Genomic DNA, 22,766 nt, shown 5'->3' with positions numbered 1-22,766 from the left:
AGATGATCTATAATGAAATGAAAAAGGTACCGTATTTTTCGCCCTATAGGACGCACCGTCCCATAAGGCGCACCTAGTTTTTTGGGGGGGAAATAAAGGAAAAAAATTATTTCCCCCCCAGGCGCGGGGTTGGGGAAGCCCGAGCTTCCCCCGACACCAGCCCCCAAACAGGCAGCTCTCTGCAAGCCGTGGGAGCCCAGTGCTGGCTCCCGCTGCTAGCGGAGAGGTCCGCGAAGCCTGGGCGCGGGAGCGTTCCCGCTGCTAGCGGAGAGGTCCGCGAAGCCTGGGCGCGCTGAGCTCAGCGCGCGCAGGCTTCCGCATGCAGGCACCTCTCCGCCAGCAGCGGGAGCGTTCCCGCTGCTAGCGGAGAGGTCCGCGAAGCCTGGGCGCGCTGAGCTCAGCGCGCGCAGGCTTCCGCATGCAGGCACCTCTCCGCCAGCAGCGGGAGCGTTCCCGCTGCTAGCGGAGAGGTCCGCGAAGCCTGGGCGCGCTGAGCTCAGCGCGGGCAGGCTTCCGCATGCAGGCACCTCTCCGCCAGCAGCGGGAGCGTTCCCGCTGCTAGCGGAGAGGTCCGCGAAGCCTGGGCGCACTGAGCTCAGCGCGCGCAGGCTTCCGCATGCAGGCACCTCTCCGCCAGCAGCGGGAGCGTTCCCGCTGCTAGCGGAGAGGTCCGCGAAGCCTGGGCGCGCTGAGCTCAGCGCGCGCAGGCTTCCGCATGCAGGCACCTCTCCGCCAGCAGCGGGAGCGTTCCCGCTGCTAGCGGAGAGGTCCGCGAAGCCTGGGCGCGCTGAGCTCAGCGCGCGCAGGCTTCCGCATGCAGGCACGTCTCCGCCAGCAGCGGGAGCGTTCCCGCTGCTAGCGGAGAGGTCCGCGATGCCTGGGCGCGCTGAGCTCAGCGCGCACAGGCTTCCGCATGCAGGCACCTCTCCGCCAGCAGCAGGAGCGTTCCCGCTGCTAGCGGAGAGGTCCGCGAAGCCTGGGCGCGCTGAGCTCAGCGCACGCAGGCTTCCGCATGCAGGCACCTCTCCGCCAGCAGCGGGAGCGCTCCTGCTGTTTGCGGAGAGGTCCGCGAAGCCTGCATTCGCCCCATAGGACGCACCCAGATTTCCCCTTCATTTTTGGAGGGGAAAAAGTGCGTCCTATAGGGCGAAAAATACGGTATTTAAATATACCTTCCTGAAGAAACCAGAGGCCTTTCTCCTGGGCATGGTCGGCCAATTGGTGCCAAAGAAGGATAGAACTTTCTTTATGTATGCCACAACAGCAGCAAGAATACTTATCACAAAGTATTGGAAGACACAAGATCTACCCACCAGGGAAGAATGGCAGATGAAGTTGATGGACTACATGGAACTGGCGGAAATGACTGGCAGAATCCGAGACCAGAGAGAAGAGTCGGTGGAAGAAGATTGGAAAAAATTTAAAGCCTATCTACAAAAACATTGTAAAATTAATGAATGTTAGAAGGATGCTGGAATGAAGTTATATGGTTTTAGCAGAAATGTAATAAAGACTTAAGTAAAAGTGGATTGATAATGGGATAAAATGAAAAATTTAAGGTTAGATTGTTAAGATAAATTATAGAACAAAAATTGGGTAAGATGGAAAGAATTTGCTGAAATAGTTAATTGAAATAGAATACAAAAAAGGGAGGTGTGAGGAGGACGATGAACCAAGTTAATGAAAGGTAAAGATATGGAATATTGGATGTGTGTGTTAAATGTATTGTTTTTTTTTCTTTTTTTCTTTTTTTGGTATTGTTGTAGTGTTTTTTATTGTAACTGTAATGTATGTTTTGTTAAATTTATATTGTTTCCTTTTCTTTCTTTTTCTTTTTTCTGTAATTTCCAAACCTCTAATAAACATTTTTTTAAAATAAATAAATAAATAAATATTACCCCTCTACTATACCAGGTTACTCAACCATTGCCACTATGTCTTTTCTTCTGACAGCTCAAAATATCCAGGTGACAGCAAAAACTGCAAAACATTTAGCAGGTACAATTAGAATAAGATCTAATATTTGATTAATTTTTTAAACATTGTTCAGCTCTTTTAAATATATATATATATTAAAGATTTCTTGGTTTACAAAATTATGTGCAATGTCTCTTTTCCCAAGTTACGTTTTCTACAGATCAGTTACATTTGTTGAGACATTAGTGTTACATTAGGAAGAAAAGGGGGGAAAGAGGTGGAGGGGGGCATGGCTTCTGTTTCACTTAGTGTATGTGTGGGGTTTTATGTCAGCGTCACTTGTGTGGGTTCTCTTTACTATTCACCTGTTTTCCTTTGGTGGTGAGAGAGGTTGGGGTTGGCCTAGGGTGTGGTTGTTTGTTTGTGATTGGCTGTGGTGAACTTTGTTTTCATGTGTGAGGCGGGTGTGTGTGTGTTTGGATCTGGTTAGCCATGCTGATTCGCATGGTGTTGACGGGTTTTTGTTGTCTTGTTGGGTTGTGTATGTGATAAAGGGTAACCATACAGGGGTGAAGGCGTGTTCTTCTATTTGTCCTTGTGTCAGTTTCAGTTTGTTGGTTAGTTTTTCTAATAAGGCTATTTCCCATACTATTTGATAACATTGGTCTATGCTTTCTCCTGACAGGTCACTGCTCAGCATTTTTTTTAAAAAAAATCAAAATAAAGCCTATTGGCTCACATGTTTGATCTGTGGCTAAAGGATCATGTATCAGTTTTGTCATTTGTATTGATGTAAAACTCCAGAACATATTTTGTATAGTCAACTGTTTAACTCTATCCCCAGTATATTTTATCTTATCACTATGGCTAGTGGCTAATGCAAATAAAGTTTCTATCTATCTTGTCCATTCTGACAAATGGCAGCAGTTCCTGAAGACCCAATTCCTTTTGAGGAGGATATAAGTACATAATAGCCTGATACCAGTGGAGGAACGGGGGTGTCTCAAATTTCAGTGGCACCCTGTGTGGTGCCAAAATTTGGTGCCCCTTGCCTCTTTGCTGAAAGATCAAGCCCTTTTGAGACATTTTCTTGTTGCATGTTTGAATGGGAAATGGTATATCTAACAGCATCACAGGTAGAGGAGAGTTCTACACATCACTTGGAATACAAAGTTGGGATCCATTCACAAGCTCAGCTGCCAGTGATGGATCAGTTCTGGCAAGGCAAAGCCAATGAGAGTATGTGGATCCTGCAAGAAATCTCTTGAAGGAAAGGAAAATAATGAGCAGGACTCAACTCTGGATCAATATGGAGAGTAGAAGACAACTAACTGATGCAATCAATTTTAAACTAATTGCAAACATAATGTTTGACTGTACATTGCATATTCATGGGATGTTTCTTGTTGGGTGGTGGTATAAGGGAATTGCTATATATATGGAAACTGAAAAATAAAGTTAAGAAGTGGGGGGAAGCAGCCAAGAAACAAGACTTTCAGGATTCTGAACAGAGAACAGGGATCAGAGTGCCTGTTTCAAGAGGCACTCAGCCTCAGCTGTGCTAATACCTCTTCTTTGCTTGGATGGAGGGGTGTGTGTGTGTGTAGAAGCATCTGGCTTCTGTGTGGCTGGAAGGTAGCCTACTTCACAAAGAGTCACTGCTGCTATTCTGCCCACTTTCTGCCTCAAGCCCTGTCTGGGTGGGGGTATGAACAGAGCTTACAAATTGCAAGCCTCCTGCTACTTAGAACAGCAAATTAATGTGCACCTTCACTCATTTGCCCCATCTAATGTTTATACAATCACAAGCCATCAAACACTGATTCCTCCATTTCATTTAATTAACAGTCATGACTATTTTACTGCAATGGCCAATTAGGAAGAATCACCTCTTTTCCCCCAGCAGAGACAAACAGAAGTCACACTGTATGATTTCCTTGTTTTTACTTTCTGTGCATGAAGGGATGGGAGGAGAAAGAAGCAGATCAAAGCAGGGAAAAGAATTTGTCATTAGAAGACAGTCCCATAGAGAAAACAGTCCCATGGAGTATGTGCTCCCTCCTCCCCCATGATTCCCTGGGAAGATTCCTCCCCACACATGTTGTTTCTCTTCAGTTGGCTGATAAGGTCAGTTAGGCCTGCTGGAGCAGATAGTTGCCAAGCAGACTGTCTGAAAACCCCCGAATAGGAGCAGAAGGAGAGAGAGAGCAGAAGGGTGGGTGGCTTCCCTGAGCAAAAAAAGACCAAGGGAATGCTGCAGATCCAGGAGCTTTGTTCCACAGAATCATAGAATTGGATGGGACCCCAAGGGTCATGTAGTCCAACCCGCTGCAATGCAGGAATCACAGCTAAAGAGTCCCAAACAGATGGCCATCCAACCTCTCTCTAAAATACCCCAATGAAGGGGAGTCCAATGCCTTCCAAGGGTGTCTGTTTTGCTGCTGCAGAGCTTTTCCTGATGTTTAGTGCAATCTCCTTTCTCATAATATGAAAAATTGCTCCGGATTGATCCTTGCTTGTCAGCTGGCTCCCCAAATTCTGGAGGATTACAGGATTATTGTATAAATGTGCCTGATTAAACTTATTGTGGCTTAATTTGAGTCCTGAGTAGAAAGTATAAAACTAGGCACTGGGTGGCACTTGGAGATGTTTCCTTTTTTATTTTCCCTAAGAGGACAACATCACGGGTGGTTTTGAAGCATAGCTCCCAAAGTGATTTATTGCTATTTTTATTTTGCAAAAGGCATTTCAAGGCACTTCCTCCTTGCTCAAAGGCCACAAAAACTTCCACCACTCCTCTCCAGATGTTAATGCTTTTTTGTAGACATAAGCTTGAACCCTTCGTCTAGTATGGACCTCCTGTTGCGTCTCAGCCTCTTTTGTCTCTGCAGGTAAATTATCACTCCCAGAAAGGTGCAGGCAATGAGGAACAGCAAGACACCGGTGACGGCAAGGAAAATAATGGTCGCCTCTACTTGGTTATGTGCCAGTTTTGACCCAAACAAAACAAAGTGATGGCCATTGTCTTCATCTTCAGGAGGTGTATCTGAGGACAAATGGATGATGAAAGGTCACTTTTTGTGGGTGGGTGGGGAGGAAATGAGATTGCATTAACGGAAGTTAACAGTACAGAAGGACAGCAGCAAACAACCACTCTGCTGTCTTTTCAGTTTAAGAGCAAATTCACATTTTCCAAGGAAAAACAGGTACTAAGTCTGCAAAACCTCCAAAAGCTAGTTAGATAGCTAGATGAGCAATAAGGCTAGTAGAGGAATCTTTTTCATTACCAGGAAAAGTTCAACCTGTTACTTGTACCATGCAAAGAACTTGGAACCAGTCCTTAGCCCACTTCGACCGCTGGAAATTATTTATTTATTAATTATTGTATTGTATTACAATTTGAATTCCATGGAGTGTTACGTTTGCACAGATGTCAGCCATAACAACGGCTAACTGGGCTTCCATCTTAACCAGAGTTTGAACACTGTTTGCAAACCATGGCTAAGAGGGAATCTTCCTAGCATTAGATGCAGTTAGTCAGTGAAGATGTAACAGCAAACCGTGGCTAAAGCTGACAAGGTTAATGGCTGCTTACCTGGAAAGCAGCAGTTTGCAGCCTGGTGCAGCCGCGGCCCAATGTGTGGGCATCTTCGGCACAGCACGACCACTGGGGGGGGGGTGTTAAGAACCTCCCCCCATTGGCCATGTGGCTTGGCACCCAAACCCTTTCAAATGGGCTAGTTAGGAGGCCAGTGAGAGAGAGGTTGTGGCAACAGGCCTGGCTTCACTCAGGTCTATCCCTGTAGTATATATCCAGGCCGCAACCAGACCTCTGCAACTCAGATTGCCATGGGATTCCATCTTAAGTCTGAACAAGTTTGCAAACCATGGCTAAGAGGGAATTTTCCTAGCGTTAGCTAGTCAGAGTCAGTGAAGATGTACAGTGACGGGGGGGAAGTATTTGATCCCCTGCACATCAATCTCTGACTTTTGTCTTCTTGGTTTCTGGGGGCTTTCCTGATGTTATTCTGTCTCTCACACCTACAATAAACCTACCATTAAAATTATGGACTGGTCATTTCTTCGTCAGAGGGCAAATGGGCAAAGTTAGCAGGGGATCAAATACTCCCCCCCCCCCACTGTAACAGCAAACCATGGTTAAAGCTGACGAGATAATTTGCAATGATTATGGAAGAAGGGAGCTGGGTAGAGTGCACACAGAGAACACTGACTCGCAGTTTGCACTCACAGAATCATGGAATTGGAAGGAACCCAAACGGTAACCTGATCAACCCTGTGCAGTGCATGGGGTTTGCAGGGAGCCAGCAGCACTGGACCATTGGGTGAACTTGAGGAATGAAAGGAGAATAATGGTGGACAAAAGGGGTGCCTTGCTAGGCTTCACACCGGGAATTGTCCTTATTCAAGAATGCTCAAAAGGGGTATAAACCTGAGATGCAATGACAGCCATACCTGCATAGGAATTGGTCTTCAGAAGCACTGAATCTGAAAAGAAAGTACACAATTTAGTAGGAAGCTACTGGGAAGCACAAAAGGATGGCATAGGAAGCTGTGTTCTACTTAGACAAATGACGTCCATCCAATGTAACAGTTGCTGGAAACAGATCTCTAAGGTTTCAGACAGGGGACAACTCCCAGTCCTACCTAGAGATGCTGGGGACTGAATCTGGGACCTCCTGCATTCAAAGAAGATCTTCTAAGCACCGAACTATGGCCCTTCCCAAGCACTGGAACACTGTGCTGGAAATATTTTTATGGGGGAACTGTTTTTAAATGTTCACATTGTTTTAAATAGTTTTTACACTTCCTTCTTGGGCTGCAAACTGTTTTATTTGTTTTGTAATTGCATATTTTACCCACCCTCTGACCCGGTGGTGAAGGGTGGGTAAGAAATGAGACAAAACAAATAAGCACAAGAGATCCCTGTGTTCAAGCCAGATAAAATGGGTGTCTGTAGCACCACATTCTAATATTAAGAACACAAGAGTAGCCTGCTGGATCAGGCCAATGGCCCCATCTAGTCCGGCATCCTGTTCACATAGTGGCCAACCAGGTGCCTGTGGGAAACCTGCAAGCAGGATTCAAGCACAAGAGCACTCTCACCTCCTGTGAGTTCCAGCAACTGGTTTTCAGAAGCATTTCCTCCCTCCGACTGTAGAGGGCAGAGCATAGCCATCAATAGCCCTCTCCTCTTCTACGAATTTGTCTAATAATTTTTCAAGGCAATCTAGGTTGCTTGGCATCAACTGCTGCTTGTGGGAGAGATTTCTACGGCTTAACTGTGCTTTTGCACTCCTCTTGTGACTTCGTCCTTGGCCATCAGTGCTGGCTCTGCTCTGCTTTTCCTCCTCCTGTTCTTCCATCAGTCCATCCGTCTGAGTGCATGGACAGGCAAGGCGGGTTTCTAGCCAATCGGTGCCAGAGTGGAGAGGCTCAATTTTTGTGTGTCCCTCCCCACCCGCCCGGACCTGCACCCTTGGTGGGGGCAACCTAACCAGCCCCTAGGTACAACCATGACAAAGGCTCTAAATAAAATAATGGTAATGGTAATGATATAATGATAATGATGTTGATAAAAACCAACCTGCTCTCTCCTTACCGTGCTTAGGAAAGACTGTGAAGAGGGTTTCCATTCCAGCATGGATATGATCGGCCACATGGCAATGAAGCAGCCATGTTCCAGGATTGCCAACTAGCATCTCCACCACTTCAAAGGTCCCAGGGAAGAGGTCCGCCACATCTGCTCTGTACGTCTTGCCACTCTGTCATGTGGGGAGGACCCAGAGAGCAAACATTACTTTGGAACAGGGAGGGCTGCCCCTGCAAAGCTACTGCCTGCACCAAGAAGAGCTGGGTTTCTGGGCCAGGAAAGTCGAATCATGTGACTTCTACCTATTAGGTAAGTTGTTTTTTTAAAAAAAGGTAAATTTATTCTGCAGTCTTGTTGATTTTTAGGTAAAGGTAAAGGGACCCATGGGACGCGGGTGGCCAAGGACTTGCGGATCAGAAGGTTGGCGGTTTGAATCCCTGCAACGGGGTGAGCTCCCGTTGCTTGGTCCCTGCTCCTGCCAACCCAGCAGTTCGAAAGTACGTCATAGTGCAAGTAGATAAATAGGTACCACTCTGGCGGGAAGATAAACGGCGTTTCTGTGCGCTGCTCTGGTTCGCCAGAAGCGGCTTAGTCATGCTGGCCACATGACCCGGAAGCTGTACACCAGCTCCCTCGGCCAACAAAGCGAGATGAGCGTCGCAACCCAAGAGTCGGCCACAACTGGACCTAATGGTCAGGATCCCTTTACCTTTAAAGGGACCCCTGACCTTTAAGTTCAGTCACTGATGACTCTGGGGTTGTGGCACTCATCTCGCTTTATTGGCTGAGGGAGCCGGCGTTTGTCTGCAGACAGCTTCCAGGTCATGTGGCCAGCATGACTAAGCCATTTTCTGGCGAACCAGAGCAGCGCACGGAAATGCCATTTACCTTCCTGTCAGAGCGGTACCTATTTATCTACTTGCACTTTGACGTGCTTTCGAAGTGCTAGGTTGGCAGGAGCTGGGACCGAGCAACGGGATCTCACACCGTCGCGGGGATTCGAACCGCCAACCTTCTGATCAGCAAGCCCTAGGCTGTGTGGTTTAGACCACAGCGCCACCTGCATTTATTTGGGTTCAAATCCCCACTTGGCATTAAGCTCACTGAGTGTGACTTTGGGGGCCAGTCATTGCCTCCCAGCCTAACCTACACTACAAGGTTGTTGTGAGGATAAAATCAGGAGGGGAAGAACAATGTATGCCACCTTGGGGTATAAATGTGGGATTTAAAAAATAAAATAAAAAAGGTTGTAGTTCCCCCTGGCTTAAAAATAAAAAAGGTAAGTATCTCATTAGTTGCCTCTAGAAGCAACACAGGGATTGTCATAAGAACGTAAGAAGAAGAAGAAGAAGAAGAGTTTGGATTTGATATCCCGCCTTTCACTCCCTTTAAGGAGTCTCAAAGCGGCTAACATTCTCCTTTCCCTTCCTCCCCCACAACAAACACTCTGTGAGGTGAGTGGGGCTGAGAGACTGTGACTGGCCCAAGGTCACCCAGCAGCTGCATGTGGAGGAGCGGAGACGCGAACCCGGTTCCCCTGATTACGAGACTACCGCTCTTAACCACTACACCACACTGTAAGAGCCTACAGCTGCATCAGGCCCATGGCCCATCTAGTCCAGTACCTTGTTCTCACAGTGGCCAACCACTGTGGGGAACCTGCAAGGAGGATCTGAGCACAAGAGCCACTCTCCCTTCCTTTATTTCCAGCACCCAGTATTCAGAAGCATGGCTGCCTCCAGAACTATGGAGGCAGAGCACAGCTGCTGTGGTCAATAGCCATGGATAGCCCTCTCCTCCATTAACTTGGCCAATCATCCCTGGAGTCATCTTCCAGGTTGGTGGCCATCACTGCCTACTGTGGGAGTGAGTTCCACAGTCTGTGTGCTGCATAAACAAGGACTTTCCTGAATCTCCCAACATTCACCTTCACTGGGCATCCAGGAATTCTGGTGTTATGAAAACTTTTCTCTGTCCACTTTTCCTCCATGCCCTGTATAATTTAATAAATGCCTGTCATGTCACCTCTTGCTTGCTTTTTCTTTAAACAAAAACTTTTCATGTTAACTTCGGGGGAGGGGGCGAAGCTGAGAAGGACACTGACCCCACAGTTCTACATATACGGGCAGAGCACTGCATGGATTCATTACATGGGAAAGCTCTGCTTTGTAGCAGCAGACAGACATTACATATCGTCATAAGGTTATTCAAGCAACAGCTTCAAATGCTCACCCGATAAATGAAGGTCTCAGCGTGGAAATGAACTGTGTGGATGTCAATCTCCTGGCCCATTCCCAGCAGGTACCAGTTCACCCAGTCTCCTTCATACATTGTCAGCCCAGGCAAGTTTGCATAGAGTTTACCATTGATGGCTAAGCGGGAGGAAGGAAGGAAGAAAAGGTCTGCTTATTGAATGAATGGAATCCACCCCTCTTTGGTTCATGAAATATTGCAAACTGCTGCTAGGGGGGCACTGTTAGTTTTCCATGGGTTTATACAAGCAGTTGATTTCAGCAGGTTACACGCCTTGTAATGGCACAGAGCTGCTATCCATAAAGACGGTAGCAACGCACCTTGAAGCCTAAAAGTCAGAAAAGATTACAAGGTTTCAATGCATCCTAATAACTTACATTTTTTGTCCATCTTAAACCCACAGGGGTACAGTTATTGACTGGGGCTGGTGGGAATTGTAATCCAAAACAGTTATAGGGGCTACTAGGTTGGGGAAGGCTGAAATATTTGATCTTAAGATCCTCACTTCTGAGACACCAGGAACTGTTACAATCTCTTGGGATGCTTCTGTGGGTGGGATATCCCCCCCCCCCACACACAATGGGATCTGGTTGACCACCCTATCTGGGAATAAAGAGGAACCTTCCCTAGTAAAGATTGTCTAGTGACTCCAGTAACGGTTTTAGTTGCCTCTCCCTATAATGTAGCTAGGTAAAGGTAAAGGGACCCCTGACCATTAGGTCCAGTCGTGACCGACTCTGGGGTTGCAGTGCTCATCTCGCTTTACTGGCCGAGGGAGCCGGAGTACAGCTTCCGGGTTATGTGGCCAGCATGACTAAGCCGCTTCTGGCGAACCAGAGCAGCGCACGGAAACACCATTTACCTTCCCGCCAGAGCAGTCCCTATTTATCTACTTGCACTTTGACATGTTTTCGAACTTCTAGGTTGGCAGGAGCAGGGACCGAGCAACGGGAGCTCACCCCGTCGTGGGGATTTGAATCGACTTTCCTCTCTTCTTTACAGAAGTCATCTCAGGTGCTTTGCTCCTGCGTGTCCTTCCTGCAACAGCCCTGCTCTCCCTAGTGGCAGGATTCAGAGGTTTGGGGTCGAGTTGGTCTGGTTTCATTAACATTATCAGTGGATTCTAACTTAGAAAGGGCATCTAAGGTACAGCCAAAAGTCAAATCCTAGCAACTTCTGAGTCTTTCAGTATTACTTCCAGGAACTAATCATGTGCAAATTGCTACACAGCAGGCTTTTTTCTTCCACAACTCAGCAACAATTAGAGAGAAAAGCTAATGGCTGAAAGTGGCAGGTTCTGAAGTCTGTGCTGCTGCACTTTTCCAATAAAAGGGCGCTCCCCTGTGAAGTCTGAGATCCTTCCTTAGTCCTCCCTCTTCAGAAGGTGTGTTTAATAGTCCTGAGTGCAGGGTGCTAAGCAACACCTTCTCGACTCTTGAAACGTTGGGTGAGGGCACAAAGTGGAATTGAACCTTACTCAAAACATTCTCCTGAGTTCTCTGCCCAGCTTCCCCAACACAAAAGGTAGTTGGTGTGACCAGCGGTGGCCTTCTTGATAGGCAGTGGGGGCTTAAGCCCCCTCCGCCTATCAGGAACTGTATCCTAGCCTGTACTTGGCTTTGGCTAATGAGGATGCAGGCTGGGACATGGGCTGTGCCAGAGGGCAGAGCAGATGGAGCCGACAGTGGGCTTCCCTCAGATCCGCCCCTTGCCCATTTACCGTATTTTTTGGTCTATAGGATGCACTGGACCATAGGACGCACCCGACCATAGGAGGGGGAGAACAGGGAAAAAAAATTCTCCCCCTCTCTGCTCAGCGCCCCTTCAGTGAAGCGGCAGGAGAAACAGAGCCCCTTCCATTTCTCCTCCCGCTTCGCTGAAGGGGCGCTGCGCAGAGAGGGAAAATTGTGCAGCACCTCTCCAGCAAAGCGAAGCCTGGAGAGCAAGAGGGATCGGTGTGCACTGACCCCTCCCATTCTCCAGGCTTCAGGCGGCTATCCGCAAGCCTTTGGAGTGCAGCGCTGCACTCCGAAGGCTTGAAGATAGCTACCTACGCTCCAGGGGCTTCAGGCTTCTCCTTTTTAGCCACGGGGCTGGGGTGCGGGAAGCCCGTGCTTCCCCCGACCCCAGCCCCCAGAACAGGTCCACGAGCGGCGGCAAGGTTGCAGGGGACCCCTGACCGTTAGGTCCAGTCGTGACCGACTCTGGGGTTGCGGCGCTCACTTTATTGGCTGAGGGAGCCGGCGTACAGCTTCTGGGTCATGTGGCCAGCATGACTAAGCCGCTTCTGGCAAACCAGAGCAGTGCACGGAAACACTGTTTACCTTCCCGCTGGAGCGGTACCTATTTATCTACTTGCACTTTCACGTGCTTTCGAACTGCTAGGTTGGCAGGCGCTGGGACCGAGCAACAGGAGCTCACCCTGTCACGGGGATTCGAACTGCTGACCTTCTGATCGGCAAGCCCTAGGCTCTGTGGTTTAACCCACAGAGCCACCCGCGTCCCTTATTGGTCTCTTATTTGCATGGGTTGGGGTATGGGAGCCCGATGCCTGGTCCTGCAAGAGCATCTCTCCCCTACCCTCCAGGGGCTTCAGAAGTATTGCTGCCTATCTTATAAATATTATAGTTATTGCTGCTTTTATCATTTATTTATTACTTGCCCTTCACCAGCAGGTCCCAAGACGGTTTGCTAAAGTTTAAACTGAAATACTAAAACCAGTTAACACAAATTACAGTCATCAGAATAAGGCGGGTTCTGAAAACACATAATACCTTGGTTGAAAGGCGGTAGAGAGGTCCCTTTCTTTTCCCTACCCCCATAGCCTTTCCAGTGAGAAACCCAAATAAATAAATATGAACATTACTTTTGAAAAGATGGTAACAGTGGGAAATAGATGGCCCAGGTGTGTGTTTTTTTAATATAGACAATTCTAGGCGACGCTTTGCAATCCAGGGCAAAGGCAGGCAGCCATGCAGGATGAAAAAGTAATAACACAAAGTCACCGTGCATTTTGTTGCTCTCCAGAAACTCTTCGTCCTCTCGGTGGGAATGAACCCAGTCCCCTTGGGCATACTTTTGCACATTCTCCTCCAGGTACCAGGACTGATTTTCATCAAAAATCAAGAAGAGGAGTGCAAACTCCTTGTTGACACCTTTCCTTCTACCATCTAAATCCAGCGTCCCTTTACGGCAGACCTTTAGGGGGCCAATGAGACCACTGAACACATCCTGGGGGTAAAAGGGCAGAGAAAAGTTGGGAAGGTTATCCTAGCATTTTTACTTACAGATTCCTGTTAGCTGGGGCAGCTTCTGGAACCAAAAGAATTCTCCTCCAAAGTACAGTCATACCTTGAGTTGAATGCGCTTCGGGTTGAGCGCGTTCGTGTTGCACTCTACGGCAACCCGGAAGTAACGGAGCGCGTTACTTCCGGGCTTCGCCGCTCACGCATGCGCAGACGCTCAAAATGATGTCACGCGCAGGCACGGAAGCGGCGAAACATGACCCGCACAGACGCAGATGCGCCGTCGCATCTTGCGTTCCATTCGGGATGCGAATGGGGCTCCGGAACGGATCCCGTTCGCATCCCAAGGTACCTCTGTACATTCTACAGGCTACAACCAAGGATTTCTATAAACTAGGGTTTCCCAAACTGCCATACGTCTGGATTTTCCCAGACGTTACTGGGATTTCAAAGGTGGAATTGACACCTGGGGGTGATTTCTGAAAGGTGGCACTTTGTATTTGTGTGTGTGTTTTTGTAAAATGAAAGCTTAACAGCTTTGGGGTGTCCTGGTTTTTACTTTTTGAAATATGGCAACCCTATTGCCAGGAGTGAGGAATTTTCTCCCTCTCCCAATGGCACCAAGAAGCAGGCAGGAAACAAGAAAGTTATTTCTTAAGATTTTTTTTTGAGTCATCACAGTGAAAGACAAAGAATCCAGTCATTCCTCAATGATGGCATTGCTCGCACTGAGCTCCTCTCTCCTTCCCTCCTAGCAACAACACCTGCCTCTATGGCGTCCATCCATGGTCAACTGTTTCTGTGCCCTTTGTTCTGCACCCTTAACAAATGTCGCGTTTGGGGAGAAGGGTTGGTCATGTGGTCCAGTGACGTGTCAGCTAACTGTTTTGCCTCCCCTCCTCCATCTCCTAACACCTTATAACTGCTGTTTTCCTCTCTCTAAGTTGTTGTTTTCCTGAAAGCCCTGCTGTAATTCGAGACTGCCATCCTCTTCTCTGGGAACTACAGGAGAAGGGGGGGGGCATGACCTTCACCATTCATCCTCCTCTTCAGCCTTGTCCCTGAAACCTGTATAGTGAGCACAGGTCTTTGCTTGCACAGTGTAAGCTTAGTATGAATAAATATCCTGGTGGGGAGCTCCTTTGCATGGTGGCATAATCCTCTCACAAAAGCTAGAGAAAAACTGCAAACCTTTACAGGATCCACACTGGAATAGTAGATCCAAGAGACACAGGCAGAATCATTAGGTCCTGGGCCAGATCTTTCAGGAACATCCCATCGATAGGTGACAATTTCACCTAAGACAGACACAGACACAAATTTTATTATTATTATTAGAGAGAAATTGACATCTTTCTACTTCTGTTGGAATCTCAGAGACTTATTTTTTTCATAATATTCATACTGTAAAGGTAAAGGTAAAGGGACCTCTGACCATTAGGTCCAGTTGTGAACGATTCTGGGGTTGCGGCGCTCATCTTGCTTTATTGGCCGAGGGAGATGGTGTTTGTCCACAGACAGTTTTTCCGGGTCATGTGGCCAGCATGACTAAGCCGCTTCTGGCGAAACCAGAGCAGCGCATGGAAACGCCGTTTAGCTTCCCGCCGGAGCGGTACCTATTTATCTACTTGCACGTTCAATCCGCTAGGTTGGCAGGAGCTGGGACCGAACAACAGGAACTCACCCTGTCACAGGGATTCAAACCCCCGACCTTCTGATCAGCAAGCCCTAGGCTCAGTGGTTTAGACCACAGCACCACCCATGTCCCTTATACTGTACAGCGCTTAATTATATTTTTAAAAAACACCTCAAAAGGGTTTGCAAAAAAAAAGATAATACAATTACCAATGTGGAAAATTAACAATAACTTAAAATTTTTGAAAAGTTAAAATAACAATAGACTAGAAGAAGATTAAAACTTGTATCAGGTTTCTATAAATATCTTACAATTAAGTCATTTAAATATCCAGTTATGAAATGTTTCTTATCGAAAATCAAGGGCTTACCCACAATTACCTTTTGGCCTGCTCTTAGAATCATAGAATCATAGAGTTGGAAGAGACCACAAGGGCCATCGAGTCCAACCCCCTGCCAAGCAGGAAACACTATCAGAGCACTCCTGACATATGGTTGTCAAGCCTCTGCTTAAAGACCTCCAAAGAAGGAGACTCCACCACACTCCTTGGCAGCAAATTCCACTGTCAAACAGCTCTTACTGTCAGGAAGTTCTTCCTAATGTTTAGGTGGAATCTTCTTTCTTGTAGTTTGGATCCATTGCTCCGTGTCCGCTTCTCTGGAGCAGCAGAAAACAACCTTTCTCCCTCCTCTAGGTGACATCCTTTTATATATTTGAACATGGCTATCATATCACCCCTTAACCTCCTCTTCTCCAGGCTAAACATGCCCAGCTCCCTTAGCTGTTCCTCATAAGGCATCGTTTCCAGGCCTTTGACCATTTTGGTTGCCCTCCTCTGGACACGTTCCATTTTGTCAGTGTCCTTCTTGAACTGTGGTGTCCAGAACTGGACACAGAACTGGACACAGTACTCCAGGTGAGGTCTGACCAGAGAAGAATACAGTGGCACTATTACTTCCCTTGATCTAGATGCTATACTCCTATTGATGCAGCCCAGATTTGCATTGGCTTTTTTTGCTGCCACGTTACACTGTTGGTTCATGTCAAGTTTGTGGTCAACCAAGAATCCTAGATCCTTTTCACATGTACTGCTCTCAAGCCAGGTGTCACCTATCTTGTATTTTGTACCTCTCATTTTTTTTGCACAAGTGCAAAAAGGCAAAAAGCTTCCCAGGCACAGGCCTACACTTTAAAGCTCTGTATCTGAGCACCCCCCTTCCTTTCCCTCTGGAGCTTTCTCCATGATATGCCGCTCTCTAAAGGAGCGCACTGGCTCCTTTAATGGGAGGAAATGGCTCTTTGGGTTTTCTTTGGGTTGCCATTTGCTTCCATTGGGCTTTAAAGAGCAGGTTTTTAACAGGGAAAGCTCAGGAGCAAAAAACCAAAAAACCAAAAACTTCCAAGGAAGGAGAGTCTATCACCTTCCAATGGGGTCCATTCCACAGCTGAGCAGCTGTTGCTGTCAGAAAGTTCTTCCTGATGTTTCATCGGAATCTCCTTTCTTGTCACTCGAGTCTATTGGTATGGGTCCCAGACTGCGCAAAATGATAGGCAGCCCACCCAGCCTCTAACCATACAGGTGCCTGAGGATGGACTCCAGGTGGTCTCTGTGAGCACTGCAGGGGATAGTTAATAAGAAGCTTGGCCACTATGCATGACACAGGGGTCTAGACAAGGCAACTCACAGCAGAGGCCTAAGACTCACCAGGCATTGCTCCTTCTGAGCCTTTGTTGCTGTTCTTCTCCAGGACTCCATGGGCATGAATGGAGTAAGGCCGTGTGGCGTTGTTCTTGAACACAATATTGAGGACGTCTCCCACTTCTGCCCAGATGAACGGACCTAGAGGCAAGGAGATGCTTTAGGGAACAAGCGCTGTTGGGACAGTGACTAGGAATGGATGAGAACAACATAAAAAGATGTACACTTGAAAGCTGTGCATTGAAAGCAATATGTGGGTGGCATAACAATGCTCATACAGTGATGTGCATGTGCTCATGCAGTAGCTGTAGCTATTGCTGGGTCAGTACAAAGAATTATCTCAATGTTTCCACAGTCCAAGCCATCGGAAGAAGTGGGTCTACTCAAGCCTGCCAAGATGTGCAGGGGGCATTGCTATACTAGGTTCAGAGTGAATTTGGGACCCAGACCCGCCCTCCACTTGCTTGCTTCCCAAAGTAAGTCCCCACTCTCTAAGTAATGAGAGTTCTGAAGTGAAATATGCAAGCACTATTTTAACCTGCTGCTTTGGGAGAAAGCAACTCTCCAGGCCTCAATGCAGGCCACGCCTCTCAGTTCTGCACAACCCTGCCTGCTTTTACCTGAGTGTGTTTGATTTAGCCTACTATACATGCCAACCTAGCAGTTCGAAAGCGCGTCGAAGTGCAAGTAGATAAATAGGTACCACCCTGGCGGGAAGGTAAACGGTGTTTCTCTGCACTGCTCTGGTTTGCCAGAAGCAGCTTAGTCATGCTGGCCACATGACCTGGAAGCTGTACGCCGGCTCCCTCGGCCAATAAAGCGAGATGAGCACTGCAGCCCCAGAGTCAGTCACGACTGGACCTAACGGTCAGGGGCCCCTTTACCTTTACATGGGAATAGCCGGGGGGGCAGGGGGGGATAGTTGTCCCCCCCAATCAATAAAAATCAATAAAAATGCATAGCTAACTGAGGTTCTGTCACCCCAACAAAAGGCCTGCCCCCCCCCCAAAATAAACCTTGCTATACACCCATGCATCATCTTTGCAAACAATTTTAATTAGCTAAAACACTGAAAGGCAGGAGGAGGCTCACTTCTCCTGAATGAACTGGTTAGAGTGGTGCCTGAATATCTTGCTTCAGAATTCTCATTCTTCAAGGGGAAGAGGCTTTTACAAAAGGAAAGGAAAGCTACAAAAATGGGGAAACAAAGATCCCCCTGCTACAACTAATTAGCCAAGGAAAACCTGGCAAAATATCTTAATGATAAAACATATGTATAAGAAACATGCAGCACTTATTTTACTCCTTAGATTAAGAATATAACCAATAAGAACCTCATCCTCCATTTATTATTGGCAGCTAGATTAGTGATCATAAAGATTTGGAAAACTTTAAATGCAAATCTTTTTGAAGGCTGAAGTTTGCAAGTATAGGAATATTGATCCAGTGCGATGGGAGGACTAACGCTTTCTATATATCCTTTTATTGGCTTTGTTAAGGCAATCAAACATGGTTTTCACTCTCAACAGACTCAAGGAAACTTATTGAGAGATACTTTCATTTGATTGTCTTTCTTGGAATGTTTAAAAATACAACCATCAGCTGCTATTTAGCTTTCTTTTCTGTACATCTACGAAGCCTCCTTTTCATAGTATGGCTATATTTTGTTAATTGAAATTGAAAAACCAATTACCAAAAAAACCGAAGAAAGAAAGAAAAGAAAAACGCAATCTGAAATAATTGAGAAAACAAAATGTATTGCAAAGTTCTTACATTTCTGGATGACAATGTAAATGATGACATTTTTCCTTTTATTAATTGCCCCATAGAATTTTTTGTTATATTATCCCTTCCGCCTTCCACATCTCATGTTCTCTCCGTTCCCCCGCCTTTTCTAGTTAATTTGTTTTCTTTTTTCTTCTTAGAAAACAAGAATGCTTCATATATAATCGCTATGGCAATGAATTGCAATAATAACGTTAATAAAACCGTTTTTTAAAAAGAAGAAGGAAATAGAAAAGCTGAGAGTCTGGGCCCCAGATTTATTTTGTGCCTAGTACAGCTGTGCTCCCCTGCAATTATAGTCAGACCCATCTCTTCTGATGGCTTGCACTGTGACTAAGCTGCGGTAGTTATTTATACTGACCCAGCTATTTTCCCATGAGAGCGGGAAAGGCATGGGCAGAAAAGAGTGGGCATGGACAGAACAGCCCATAATAAGCAGCACATAATAAATTTCCATTGCTACCCACAGTACGCTGAAGAGCCATGGAGAGGGAAAAGCAGAAAAAACTTATCAAAAGAACACAGCACTCCAGAGATACAGTCCACATTGACATCATGCCATTAAAGTTCTATTATACCAGTTTAAATAATCAGTGGCTTCCCCAAAAGGATTATGGGAGCTGCATTATCAAACCACACTGGGAATTGTACCTTAACAAACTACAGCTCCCAGAATTTTTTTTTTTTTTTTGGGGGGGGGTTGCCGTGACTGTTTGAAGTGGCATGGTGCTCAGATACTGCTTTAAATGTGTGTTGTGAATGTTGCTACAGAGAGACTCCCATCTACATCTGGAGAGGCATCACAATGGGGGAGAAGACCCTCAAGTGCCTAGACATCCTCAGTTCTTACATTTATAATGGGAGTCTATTATGATGATAATTTGAAGTCCAAGGTACATCAGGCCCAGTGCTATTTTTCTTTTTTTTATGTAATAATTTTTATTAGTTTTCAGTTACAATAACCCAATAAAAGCCTTGTTGTCAATACCAATTTATAATACCAAATCATAATACAATTAATAATGCCAATTGTAATAATAATAATAATAATTTTAAAAAATATTTATACCCCGCCCTCCCTGGCCAAAGCTGGGCTCAGGGAGGCTAACACCAGTAAAATTACAATAAAAACATAATAGGGGCGACCAATTTAAAATACAGGTTAAGGTACAATTTAAAAAGCAGCCTCATTTTAATGATAGCCCATAGACCAAAACCACAAGGGGAGGGAAACATAAGGGTCAGACTGAGTCCAAACCAAAGGCCAGGTGGAACAGCTCTGTCTTGCAGGCCCTTGTGGAAAGATATCAAGTCCCACAGGGCCCTAGTCTCTTGTGACAGAGCATTCCACCAAGTTGGGGCCAGTACTGAAAAGGCCCTGGCCCTAGTTGAGACCAATCTAACCACCTTGCGATTTGGGACCTCCAAAATGTTGTAATTTGTGGACCTTAAGGTCCTCCGCGGGGCATACCAGGAGAGGCGGTCCCCTGCGTGCTAGAATTGATGATTTGATAATTTACTTTAACTCTGCATTCCAATTACACACCAGTCAGAATAACAAACCCTTATGCCTCCAGTGCTGTTTTTCTAGAAAAAGAGGTGCCAGAACTCAGCACGAACACCCCCCTTGTTCTCTTAGAATGGCAATGGCGCCCACCTAAGAGGTGCCAGAACTGGGTTTCGGTGAGCTCCAGCTGGAAAAAAAGCAGTGACCAGGCTTGGTTTACACATGCAGACATATGAAGTGTTAACAGAATGGCAGGGTTCTGAGGCCGGGGAGTGCAATGTACCACTTCTGACCACAAGGCATCCTATTTTTTTAACACTCTCCTAGAGTATCAAACTAAACCAAACCATAAAAAACCCACCTCTTGTTAATTAGAAAACTGGTAAATCTAGCAACAATTTCCAGCGGTATAGCTGAGCTATTCCTGTGAAACACGAGAGAGTCCTATAACACCTACTGCATTAAAATTCATTTGCAGAGAATGTTTTTACAAAGGGGCTGATTCATAAGTTATACCCCCACCTGCTGTCTGAAACAGTGCAGTGCACTCTACTGTCTCTAGCTTTCAAACATCTAACTCTGCTGCACGTGTAGACCAGGTCATCTGGATGGGTGTTCATTGTGGGATTTTTGTGCACATTTTTTTTCAGTGTCCGTGCAATGCTGTTTTCATCAAAGTGACAATTGGCACCCCCCCCCCGATGCATTTAATTTATATTCACCCTTTTCTATGGAAGTAAAAAAAAGTAAAAGCAAAAATAAGTAAAAAAGACCCCTGTAGCCTGTTTCTGATTGTGCTATCTAACAAACTTGCTTGCAGGTTAAGCCCCAGACTTGCTCGAATGGAACACAGGAACACAGGAACAAAAGAAGATCCTGCTGGATCAGGTCAGTGGGCCATCTTTTAAACCCATCTAATTTGGTGGCCATCACTAACTCCTGGAGAAGTGAGAGGAGCAGCACCTACTTTGTGTACAATCCTTCTCCTTACCCAGGATCCCTAGGTGTTCCTCGCCATCCGTCCTGCTCTTTAGGGTCTTGAATGTCCCATTCGTGTATTCCCTGTATACTGCTTTTTTGTACCGGGAGCCAAGGAGTCCGTTCTTGCCACTCAGAAACACGTCGCTATACCTGTGAATGCTGAAGTTCCTTTGTGCATTAATGATGCTCTGTTGGCATTAATAAAACAATAACACACATCTTGTCTGTGCTGGACAGGTCATGGCTCTAGGGAATCTGGTTTCTGGAGATGTGAAGCCCGCTGAGAGGAAAGGCTTTGGGAGATGCCTGGAAAAGGCTTAGCATAGGGGGACCTGGGTACAGGTCAGCTATGAACTAGCAGGGGAACTAAAAGTGATAATATCCTGGTGCATGCCCTTGGTGTTGGTGGTGGAATGGTTTCATGAAATCCCTCCAGCCAGGGATTTCAGGGCTGCATTCCCACATGAGCAACTTTCAAGGGGCCACATTTCAGGGATCAGCAGGGCCAGAGAGGCAAAAGTGGAAGTGGCTAGAGCTAAAATGGCCAGAGCCGTCTTTTCCATTGGGACTACTGGCGCATTGCGCCAGGGCGCCAACCTCTCAGGGGTACCCCAGCAAGTGGGGAAGCTGCGTGGCTTTGCCAACGGCCTCCCCTTTCCCTCCTGCACACCCGCCAGCTGCGCCCTGTCAACCACATGGCTGGCAGGCATGCAGCTTGCCTCCCAAGCCTCCGCAGGAGGAGAGCGACCCTGCAGAGGCTTAAGATGGAAGCTGCGCCCCGCCAACTATATGGCTGGTGGACATGCAGCTTCCTTCCCAAGCCCCTGCGGAGGAGAGCGATCCCCACAGAGGCTTGGGAAAAGGTTGACAACTCTGTAAAACGCGGGGTGGGGCGCCGGAGGGGTCTTTGCACCACGGCCGGATATGCTTAAGACAGCCCTGAAAATGGATGTTGCTGTTATCTTTCTGCAATCAGCTGTGTTCTAGCTGTGCAAAAGTCGGAAGCTTTTACCCACCCACATGTCTCCCCAGCCTCCTTTCCGGCAAGTGGGAGGCATTCTGTTGAAGGACACTCAGGCAAAAGCACTCAGGTGTGTGCGGAACTGAGGGGGTGGTTGGAGCCCTGGCTGCTGAGGCCCAGAGAGGGCCTCCTTTGCCCCCCAGCCTTAGGTTCCCCACCTCTTTCCTTAGGCCACATTGCTGCAATCCGCACATTTAAGCCTCAAAAATCTTCTGCCTTCCATATGGTGCTGCTGGGGAGCAATAGCAGGGCAAGAATTAGGAAGCATGTTAAAAGGCCAGAGGGTACGCCATCCCTTTTGTATGCAGATATTCAAGGTTTGGAATGGTCTGAAACACTAGGAAGACTGAAGAGGGCAAATGCCTGGGATTTCAGCAGGAGCAAGCAGCCAAGCTGGGAAGGGGCAAAGAAGAAAAGGAAAGGAGAGGAATCTGCCTCATTTTAAACTAGGGAGCAGGAGGTGGGATGGGTGTGTGTGTGAAATGTGTCCCAGAATGTTATCAGCGGAGTGAGGAGGGTGGATTGTGATTCAGCCAAGCCTGGTTTTCTGGATCACTTGGGGTTAATACTCAGGAAGCACCCCTAATTCTTGCCTGTGTCTTTGTTCTAGTCTCTGTTCTAGTCTCTGGAACTATTGCGACTAACCACTCAATTCAGCCTGCATTTCCCAGGCTTAGAAAAACAGACATTCCTTGGGCTACCGATACCACACAGGCACCTTCATAGCTGTCTTATCAGCACCTGTAAGATATGTATTTTGTTTAGGCTAGCCTACCCATACATTTATGAAGTTGGTGTGAATTTCAATTTGTTTTTAGTTTATAGTCATTTTGATTTCCACATATACCCCACTGAAAAATTCTTAGCTTAGAATCACTGAATTGTCGAGTTGGAAAGGGCCCCAAATTATTGCAGTTAATTCTTCTTTCTTATAATTTTATTGCTTTAGTTTTTTTCATAAACAGCTTTGGGGTCCCCTGCCCCCCGAATAAAGCAGCATAGAATATTTTTTAATGGAATGAATAAAAATGAACAATATCACAATAATGATAACCACCACAGCAACTGTGCTTAAAACACACTGCTGCTGTTGTTGTTACTATTATTAATA

General features: G+C 46.6%; 1 protein-coding gene across 3 annotated transcripts in view; it reads right to left on the bottom strand.

Annotated features, from left to right (window-relative positions):
* Positions 1–3,848: 3,848 nt before the first annotated feature.
* HEPH (hephaestin) overlaps positions 3,849–22,766 on the bottom strand; it is a gene marked incomplete at its 5' end in the record, with an annotated part of 48,038 nt that continues 29,120 nt past the window's right edge. For 2 of the 3 annotated variants that reach the window (XM_083423466.1, XM_083423464.1), the window contains 8 exons: positions 3,849–4,963; positions 6,391–6,423; positions 7,538–7,700; positions 9,761–9,900; positions 12,787–13,012; positions 14,218–14,324; positions 16,368–16,502; positions 20,645–20,793. In XM_083423466.1, the coding sequence (XP_083279592.1) occupies positions 4,725–4,963; positions 6,391–6,423; positions 7,538–7,700; positions 9,761–9,900; positions 12,787–13,012; positions 14,218–14,324; positions 16,368–16,502; positions 20,645–20,793 (1,192 nt within the window). In that variant the 3' untranslated portion in view covers positions 3,849–4,724. The remainder of the gene's footprint in view (positions 4,964–6,390; positions 6,424–7,537; positions 7,701–9,760; positions 9,901–12,786; positions 13,013–14,217; positions 14,325–16,367; positions 16,503–20,644; positions 20,794–22,766) is intronic. The other variant, XM_083423465.1, reaches the window with a different exon arrangement.

Source organism: Podarcis tiliguerta, assembly GCF_965153285.1.
Source record: "Podarcis tiliguerta genome assembly, chromosome: Z".
NCBI classification, from domain to species: Eukaryota; Metazoa; Chordata; class Lepidosauria; order Squamata; family Lacertidae; genus Podarcis; species Podarcis tiliguerta.
This window is presented reverse-complemented; position numbering and strand designations above follow the sequence as displayed.